We start from the raw sequence: 9,761 nt of genomic DNA, 5'->3' as shown, positions 1-9,761 counted from the left end.
AAAAAAAAAAAAAAAGGAGAAAGAGAGTGAGAGGAAAGAATGGAGGAGGTGTGGGGGAGAGGGAGGAAAAAAAAAAAAAAAAAGAGCAAAGAGACACAACGTAAAGGCAAAAATCAACACTCAGATGCAAACAAACAAACAAACAGACCAGAGGAGGTGACAGACAAAAGCAAAAAAAAAAAAAAAGAAGAGAAAAGCAATCACATCGCATCTTTATTTTCAATCCGTTAGCCTCAAACAATTCCCACTTCTTCTTTTTTTCTTTTTGCTTTTCTTGTGTGCCTGCGTTTATTCGTCCCTTTAAATGTGCTCCGCCACGCCCACTTCGTCCCCGCACGGCACTCACACCACCGCACACTTCCACCACTCGCCCCGACGGCTTCAACCCGCAGATAATGTCCCCATCTTTTTCACTTCGATAGCCTTCTCTTTCCCCTCTCTCCCTCTCCTTTTTTCTCCCTCCTCCCCACTTTGCCCCCAGTCCACGTTGCCCCGCAGATATAAATATATATAATAAAAAAAGCAGTGGCCAATCAAATAAGCAACAACAACAGCAACCATAACGAGGCAACCCTCAGCCAAAAAAGAGGAATAATCCGCCAAGTAAGCAAGCAAGGAAAGGAAAAAGAAAAAGAAAAAAGAGGCCACATGCAACAACAGATGAATCGACAAACACATCTAATATCCATGCATGTGTCTACATTCAGACGGAGACAACAAACCTGATGGCGTGGGGGGTGCAGAAACACAAGAAAGAGGAAAATACAAAACCACATGAGGAACGAAAAAAAAACAAACAAACAAAAATCAAAGGTAGCAAAAAAGAAAAGAAAAACAAAACACCCAAGAAATGAGCCGCATCACATTGGCGTTTCCTCTTTTCTTCGCATTCTTTAAATTTTTATGTGGATACTTTTAGTTCTACAGTAACTCTCTCCCAATCCCAACTTTTTTTCCCCCTCTTTCACTCTCAGTTCTTCCATTCTTCGTTTGCCTACTCAATTTTAAACTTTTTGAAGAGTGCGTCCGATGTGATGGACTTCGGGCGTTCAATGGGGCGGCCCTGCAGCCGGTCCCATACAACGCCGGTAAGTGCACCCAACTGACGCGAAATACCAAACAGAACGGTGTAAAAATTCTGCTCTGTGAGGCCAAAGTGCTGAAGCAACATCCCGGAGTGGGCGTCCACGTTCGGGAAGGGATTTTTCGTCTTTCCGTGTTTTTTCAGAATGTCTGGCATGATAGAATATATAGTGTCGACAAGAAAGAAGAGTTCGTCATCGGGGAAGTGCTTCAGGCAGTACTCACGCAGACACATATAGCGAGGGTCCGGAATGCGCAGCACAGCATGACCATAGCCGGGTATCACACGCTTAGCGTTCAGACGCTCCCATGTGAGTTTTTCGAGGCCCGCGGCCAGTTCTTTACGATCTTTCATATTCACTCCAGCCGCCTTGCACTTGTCGCGCATCTCGAATAGGTAGGAAAGAGACTCCTGATTCGCCAAGCCGTGCAGTGGACCCGCCAAACCATTGAGACCCGCAGAAAAAGAAAGGTACGGATCACTCAGCGCCGAAGCAACTAGAGTTGTTGCGTGTGCAGACACGTTGCCACCCTCGTGGTCGGCATGGAGGGAAAGGTACAGGCGCATACAGTCCCAGAATTTTTCATCCTGGTAGCCAAGCATGTTTGTAAAATTGGCCGCCCAATCCAGATCAGGGTTGGCGGGATTCAGCACCGCTGCCCTGCCAGTTGTGAGGCGGTTGTAAATCGCGGCCGCCAGATAAGGAGTGCGGGCAATAATATCCAAGCTGTCTTCCAGGGCATACTCCCAGAAGTTCGACTTGATGGCCTTTCCACTTGCGTAGGCAGGTGCAAATTTGGAGAAGGCCTGAAGGGCAAGCACACCCGTAGACAGCTGCGTCATCGGATGGGTGTTTTCCGGGAGTGAGGCAATCGTCTTCGTGGCTGCGGTAATCGCCTCATTGTCGGCGCGGCGATGCAATTCAGTGTGCAATTCCTTCACCTGCTTATCGGTGGGGATAGAGCCTGTCATTAGAAGCCATAACATTCCCTCAGGAAGCGGCGAGGAGCCTCCTTTCCACGACTTTGGGATCTTCTCGCAGCACTCGGGAATCGTCATGCCACGAAAACAAATGCCCTGCTCCTTGTCGAGCATTGATGACTCGTAGACCAGACCAGTGATTCCACGCATGCCACCGTAAGCAGCATCGATGGTTGCATCGCTTAGCTTTTCACTCTTGTATTTTTCCTTCAATATCTTCATCTTTGGAGCATCAGCCTCGTGACGCGCCATAACAGCCGCCTTTAACTCGTCGACAATAGTCAAATGTCGGCGGGCGGCGCTGGGAGCACCGAGAAGAATTCCAGCACGGGCGCAGAAACGCATCATCTTCCTTTAGAACCCAAATATATATAGATATATATATATGTGTATTTATGCGGCACACAAGTATGTGTATAACTATATCCCTATATAAGTACCTACTGTTGAAATATGTGTCAGCAAATTAAACTTTTTAAAAATGCTTGACAAATTACAGGGTTGAAAACTTTTCTTTTTTCTTTCTTCTTCTTTTTTTTTTTTTTTTCTTTTTTCTTCTTCTTCTTCTTGCTGTTACTTGTTTGAATCGAGAGTGTTTGTGTGAATTCTTCCGGCTGCAAGTGTCATCCAGGGAATGAATGGACACAACACAACACCGTGAGAAAGGGAAGAAGTGCAGTAGAAAGACACACACGCACACGCAAACAATTAGGCACACATTTAAAAGAAAGCCGGGGTGGCAAGGGGTGGGGGAGTAGAGCAGCAAGCAGAAGACAATTGATTAAATTAAATGTATCGCTCATCCTCCACACAAAATGAAGTAAAATAAACGAATATTCAAATCCACTAAATATATTTACATGAAATATCAAAAAAAAAAAAAAGAGCTGCACTCGGGATGTATTTTTAACATCATTACTTTTGTTTCTTTTGCTTTAAAAAAAAAAAATGGGGGAAAAAAGAAAAAATTGGCAAGAAAACAGCAAGAAGAATTAAAGTTTCTCTGACTTATTTTTTCCGCATCTTGTGCCCATTCCCTTTTTCCTTTTATATCCCTCTCACATCGCTCGTTTTATCCCTACTTGTGTCTGTGCATGTGTACACTTCGTCTCATTGTGTCATTCAAGGCACGATGCTCACGGGCGGCTAAGAACGAGCACAACACAATATGCGCCCTGCCCCCACCTTCCTAAAACACAGACACACACGGGCAACTGAGGAAAAAAAAAAGTTAGAGCAAAAAAGCAAGGATGAGCAAACTATACGATTGGTTATCGCGTCTGCAAACGCATCACGACATAACGTGCGTTGATCCACGCGTCATCTTCGATTACAGGAAGACTTGGCGCGTACAAAAAACGGACTGCATCCCTCTGCAAACGCAACGAACGTCCCAGACCGGAGCGAAGTAGGCTCACCTTGACATCGTTTACGGTGACTGCTGCAGACGGTGACTCAGCAACAAGCTCTAGCAGCCCCCGTGGAGTAAACACCAACACGGCATGGCACGGGGTGCGACACTCCGTCGAAGACACGATGGCACTGGAAGTAAGGAGTCGGGCAGTAAATATCGGTTGATTCCCTCGAATTCCCCACGGGGAGGTAAGGTCGCAGTTTGTACTCTGAGAGGATCCTCGTAACCTCTCTTCTTCTGGCGTCAATTCACTGCCACGACGTGTTGTCAACGACGTCGCAACCGCCACGTTCGGTGGAGCGGACTCACGCTGCTGAAATTCGCAACTCCGCTGCGTTCCCCCAAGACGACTACCGTCCCCCGTGAAGGTATTCCCGTTTGAAACACCAAGATCTCTCATACACGACAAAACACACTCCCGCACATTTCCTGGAATATTTATTGCGCATGGCTTTGTGGAGGTTGTGTCCAACACCGCGGGTATCCAAACACCTCTCAGAGGCACCCCCTGTGGATATGCCTCCCGGAAAAACAGGGGAAGAAACAGTTGGCAAATATTGCGCACGACAGAAATGCGCTCTTGTGGGTTCATAAACAGCACTCCGACTGGAACACCCCATCGGATCTCACTTGTCGCCGGCATCATCATTGCCTCAACTTCCGAGACGTTCTCTGGTAATCGTACCTCACCCTCTCTCAGCGCGTCCCGTAATGGAAAAACAATGCAGCCACAAGGGGGAAAACTGGTAACCTGAGAGGCAGAAAAACTGCCATAATTACAATGCTGCGCCGTACCATTCATATCAATGGCCATGACAAAGTCCATATGGACAATAATCCAAACAGGTAGCAAGTGTTCCTTGCTTAAATGTGCCTCGGCCTTTCCCTCCGTGAAACGCGTCACCCACGCTCTGGGGTCAATATTTTTTGCATCAATCTCCATCATACTGTTCAGAGTATCAATAGCTTTCTCAAACTCCGCTTGCTTCTTGGAGCAGAATGCCGCAGTTTCTGCCGTCGAAGTGACGGCCTCGCAAGAAGCGGGTGCCAATTGCTCACACACGACGCCTTTAATGGGACCATGACGGGCAATTCGAAGCTCTCGCATTCCACAGCGTAAGTTGGCCGAATTGCAAGCAATGGCACCCGCCACTTTGTCACCTGCGCTCTGTTGCCTCAATTTTGTCAAGGATGGTTGTAATACCCCGCCATCGCCCGATAACATCTTCCGCTCGGTCGTATCGTCTTTAATTTTATTCTCATGTAAGAATGAATTCGCCACCCGTGGAGCATTCGACATCGTTTTTTTCTTACCCAATTCTCGGCGTTTGATGGAGGCCGGCATCCCTCCGTCTGATCCCTGTCTGCTCAGACCCTTTCCATCCGCCTCGGGCGGAGGTGAGAAGGCACGCCGCTGAGCAGAGGACCGCCTTTTTACACACGCGGGTGCCCTCGGTGCAAAAGAAGGCGACAATTTTGCGTTTTGCCGCTGCCGCACTAATCCGAGAGGAGAAGTGGGCTTTGCGTCCATCTGGTTGTAAGACGCAGAAACACACGGAGAAAAACACCAAAAGGGGGGAATTTTTTTAGGACTCCCCCACAGCTATCAACCACACTCGTCCCCGTGACCTCCAATGCCTTTTTGTGACGTCCCGAGGCAACACAAAGGTGCTAGCTTCCTATTTCTTGGTTGTTGCTTTTTTTCTGTTCCCCTCACATGCAATTGCCAGCACCCACATACAAGCACACACACAAAGAAAAAAAAATTGTGTGGAATTCACACGTAAAGGAGCACAGTCAATTTGCCAAAATAAACGGAGAAATAAAACAATTTATTTGAAACAAAGCCCAATTACGCACACGCACACACACGCAAAATTATATGTGTTTATATATAAAGTAAGGGAAGTAAAAAAAGAAAAAAAAAATTTACACAGAGAAAAACACAGATCTCGCACTTTCCTTTATTGTTTAACGCTACGAGCCACAAACACACACACACACACACACACAAACACACGCAATGCATACATACAATAATAAATAACAAACCAAAGAAGTTAGGGTAAAAGAGTGACAGGGAGATACGCCAAAAGGCTCCTCATGTCACTGCAATCCCCGTGTATCCATGAATGGCAATAGCGACATCCGCCCACGGTAAAAAAAAAAAATTTCTTCTCTTTTCACCGTTATTCTCCTTTTTTTTTTTTTTTTTTGGAGGGGCAAAACTCCAACTTTACATCCCCGTCCCCCCGTTGAATAAACCCCGGATGGAATCTGTTGAGACGGTGACCGAAAAAAATACACAAAGTCACACGTGACAAACAAAAGCGGAGAAAAAAAAAAAAAAGTCATAACAAGCCGGACAACAAAGGAAATTACAAAAGTAAATTATATCAAAATTGATGCATCCGGTGACATGGCGCCCAACACAAACGTGAGAACAAAACTACTAGGGAAAGTCGGTGACTTTTTTCCTTTTTTTATTTTTTTCCTTTTTGCGTTTTCATCTGTCCGTCAAGCTCTTCTCCTCGCCGCCACCCCATAATCTCCTGCGAGGGAGACAGGGAATGGCTCGATCCCCTATCCGGCAAGCCAACAACAAGCCACATGTGTCGCCCGCCTCCCACCACCACCACTTCTTCAACAACCCTAACAAACCGCACGGCACCATAAAAAGAGACAACTGCGATTTGTGAAGAAAAGAACAATAAATATATAAACTGACTACATTGCGGATTTCTCATCCCTCCATCTTTCTCCTTGCTCCTTTTCTTCATCGCCAAATTGTTCCCACCTCCCTCAGCAATACATGATAGTTGTCCGTGCATAAATAATAATAATAATAATAACCAACTCGGCATCCCCTCGCTCTGCCGCCGCACTGAAGCAACGAATTTCTGAGTCCTCCTTGTCATTCTTTCCCCACCCCTCTCCGTCTCTTCATTACTTATTTGTATTCTAACATGTTGACGCACTTATCACGGCAAAGTTCTTTCATTCCCTCATTCCTTTTGTTGTTGTTGTTGCCTTTGTGTGGGTATGCCTTCCTTTTTATTCCTCTCGCCGCATTGTGGGAATCCCCCCCCAGAGAGATTCTTTTTGTTCCACTTTTTCCGAGGGCTTAGGGAGAGGAAATTGGGAGAGGCAGTTCTCAGCCGTCGGAATTTTTTTCTTGAAGTAATTTTTGGACCCGAGCGATTTTTTGGTTCGTCGACCAGTATGGATCGACCAGGAACGTACGCGTCAACACGGAGTCGACGGCAAGCCGCACGTTGCCCACAGCGTCATTCGCTAACTTCAGCAGACCATCCATAAAGTACCGCTCCACCAAAGAAGTTGCACCCAGCTTCGCCACCTCCTCGGCAATGTACGGGAACATCAGGCGTTCCCGAAAGCTGTGGAGATCGGCAATCTGCACTAACGTTTGTACGTATCCGCCGCACGAATTTTCTTTTCCCACACTCGCAAGATGCTGCAGCAACATCGCAGCTGAGCGGTACGTTGACCGGCGCACCTCCATCACTCCATCGTTCAGGAGACGGACCACTAGGTTGATGATAACATTCAGGGCAGTGCTATTAACCGGGTCAAGAAGTACACCAACATCCCCAATGCGCTGCGCCACGACATTAAGAATTCGCCAATTCTCACTTTCTAAAGGAGCATGACAAAGCAAGGGTATGAGCCGCTCCCGCGTTGCCTGTCCCACAACGCCAAGAAAAACATCGGCGTGTAGTACAACCCCAAGCCGCACCTCGTCCAAGTCTCTTAGAAGCAACTCAAAGGCGACGACAAGGTCCGATTCAGTGATTTCTTGACCTAAAATGAGGGCAATTTCATGGAGCGAATACGCCAGCGATCTGCGAACCTTCCACTTTACGTCTTTGAGAAGTGTGGCATACGCGTCCGCCACTTCGTTCCACCGCTCCTTTCCTGCCACCTTCACCACTGCAGGCAGTGCAAAAGCACATGGCTCACTGTAAACCGTATCGCCATTTTCCGACTGGAACGCCATGTCTGTATATAATTTCAGTAAGGCTGGACTCAAATCTGAGGGTCGAAGTGTATGCAAAAAATTTCCAAGAGAGTCATGGGCACCATTCCGCACCCACTGCGATGAATCTTGAAGAAGGAGGAGGTATGCCGGTAAAAGCTTCGCAACACGTGTCTCAGGCGTAACAGCAAGCGCAATGCCCTCAGCGCTTGTGATACACACCTTACGAACCCCCCAAATTTCGTCCTCGCACAAGTTCAAAAATATAGGAAGCACAACGTTCTCCGCCGTATTCTCCTCTACTACCTTGCTGATCTCACCCAAGTTCGCTCCAACTGCTTTACGGACAGAAAAATTGCTGTCGTTCGCAAGGAGTTCCAGTTCAGGCAGTACATCATTTACGCAACAGTTTTTGCCGAAAATTGCAGCCAACCCATTAAAAAGGCGAGCCGCCACCACACGATAGTCCTCAGCCCGTTCATCATGAGCCAGCATAACAACAACACTAAGCAGGTGATTCTGAACATGCTCTGGTTTGACTAGCTCCGCAAGCTCTTTTAACGACGCAAAGGCCGAGGCGCCAACTTCCACATTTTTGTCTATGAGAAGTTCAAATCCAATGGGAAGGAAGCGACTCAACAGATATTCGTACCCGGCATCGCCACCTTGCTCCAGAAAATACCTGGCCATGTCTGGAAGCTGCTGCACTAGCATTCGTCGCACCAAAGGCTCACAGTCGGAAGCGAACCCGATTAGTAAGGGGAGAATCATCTTTACACTTTGATCAAAGCCGGCAAACTTCACAGTGTCGACAATCTCACGTAAAAGGAATTCCCGCTGAAGCGAGAACCCCGAAGAATGATAATTTAACAGGCGGCTCAACGGATCAAGCGTGTCATCAATGGCATACTCGTTGAAGATAAAGTCCTCCTCGCCATCGTTCACAATTTCGTCGATCATGACAGTCAACAGTCAACAAGTTCCTCTTATTTTAATTCCCTTCCCCTCCTTCCCCCTCCGTCTTCGGCCCCTCTTTCCCTTTTATTATTATCTTTTCTGTCTCCCCCTCTTTCTGCACTCGACAAAAAAGAAAAAAAGATAACCCGCCTCTGCTGCTGCTCGTCCCCGCAATTATTCTGCTCTGTCCTTACCGTCTAGTCGCTCCTTCCTTTTTTTTTTTTTTTTTCCACTTGTCTCCTGAATCCTTTCCCCAATTCCAAAACGACGACCGGAAAAAGACGCGCGCTTCCTTTAGGAACAGAGAATTCGGGCGGTGTTAAAATAGGAGAGAGAAGGCGACGAATATCCGTAAGGCCGCCTACGCACTTTCCTGCCACTCGTCAGTTTCCCCGTCTGTGCTGCGTCCTATATTTTTCTTTCGCTCCTCCCCTTTTTTCCCTTTGTGTACGCGTGTGTGGGACTTCTCGCTGTTCGCACTGGTTTGTTCTATTTATGACTCTTTCCTTTTCGTCTGTAAACCCCTCCCTAAGTACCCTTCGTCAGGAGTTCTCCGGCACAACCCGTCGATCACGCCACCTCTGCGCTCGCTCTGCTTCTCGGTCTACCTCGCAAATTCCCTAACTGCTGAAGAGCCGTACCGTCTCTGCCTTGAGACGTGGCTGAGGGTACGGTCACTTTCTCTCCGGCGCACAACAAGGGGGTGGTGAGAAGAAAAAGGAACAAAGAAAAACAACAAAAATAACGCAATAGGGGTCACCTGCATACAAACGCAGAGAGAAACAGGCAAAAACATTCATGCACGTCCATATAAAAGTACCGGAAAGAAAGTGAGCACAAAAACGTGCTGAGAACAGCTTGTGGCTACATGTATATATATATATATATATCTGAAAAAGAGGGAAAAAAGAAAGCTTTTTTTTTTAAATTTTTGTTGGTTGTTTCCTCTCGTCTTGCTTGTTTTCTTTTTTTTTTTTGTTGTTTTCATTCATTCCGCTACCTGTATTGGCTCAAATTTACTTGCATCGCGGAAAGGAAAACACACACACACACACACACACACGAGAAAGGCACAAAATCAAATATGAAAACAACGCCTCACGCACACCAACAACGACGACGACGACAAGCACAAGAAATATCAAACCCACAGATACAGCGTCCTGCAGCAAAGTTCTGAGAGCAAACGCTCAGCAACACGCCATGCAAAATATATATATATATATACAAATAAAGAAAAAAAAAAAAAGAGAAAACAATGGCCGAAAGACATGTCATGTTGCCTAGGTATAGAAATTAAAAAAAAAGAAACACGTCGCAGACCGCAC

General features: G+C 46.7%; 3 protein-coding genes across 3 annotated transcripts, besides 13 other annotated features; all 3 read right to left on the bottom strand.

The window, feature by feature from the left end:
* Positions 1–9,761: a sequence feature (heterozygous, Esmeraldo-like haplotype).
* Positions 2–94: a sequence feature (CT-rich).
* Positions 67–196: a sequence feature (T-rich).
* Positions 499–522: a sequence feature (AT_rich).
* Positions 742–840: a sequence feature (T-rich).
* Tc00.1047053509801.30 (citrate synthase, putative) lies at positions 995–2,413 on the bottom strand (the record flags this gene model as incomplete). The annotated part of the gene is made up of 1 exon (XM_801057.1): positions 995–2,413. The coding sequence occupies one exon, from the start codon at positions 2,411–2,413 to the stop codon at positions 995–997; it is 1,419 nt and encodes a 472-aa protein (XP_806150.1).
* Positions 2,431–2,462: a microsatellite.
* Positions 2,575–2,634: a sequence feature (A-rich).
* Tc00.1047053509801.20 (hypothetical protein, conserved) lies at positions 3,337–5,010 on the bottom strand (the record flags this gene model as incomplete). The annotated part of the gene is made up of 1 exon (XM_801056.1): positions 3,337–5,010. One exon carries the CDS (start codon positions 5,008–5,010, stop codon positions 3,337–3,339), a length of 1,674 nt encoding a protein of 557 aa, XP_806149.1.
* Positions 5,465–5,502: a microsatellite.
* Positions 6,312–6,331: a microsatellite.
* On the bottom strand, positions 6,634–8,436 carry Tc00.1047053509801.10 (hypothetical protein, conserved; the record flags this gene model as incomplete). Its single annotated transcript, XM_801055.1, has 1 exon — positions 6,634–8,436. One exon carries the CDS (start codon positions 8,434–8,436, stop codon positions 6,634–6,636), a length of 1,803 nt encoding a protein of 600 aa, XP_806148.1.
* Positions 9,299–9,323: a microsatellite.
* Positions 9,349–9,418: a sequence feature (A-rich).
* Positions 9,473–9,496: a microsatellite.
* Positions 9,641–9,682: a sequence feature (AT_rich).

This window comes from Trypanosoma cruzi, genomic scaffold (genome assembly GCF_000209065.1).
Source record: "Trypanosoma cruzi strain CL Brener 1047053516469 genomic scaffold, whole genome shotgun sequence".
NCBI classification, from domain to species: domain Eukaryota; phylum Euglenozoa; class Kinetoplastea; order Trypanosomatida; family Trypanosomatidae; genus Trypanosoma; species Trypanosoma cruzi.
Note: the sequence above shows the minus strand (reverse complement) of the source record. Positions and strands in the feature narration are given on the sequence as shown.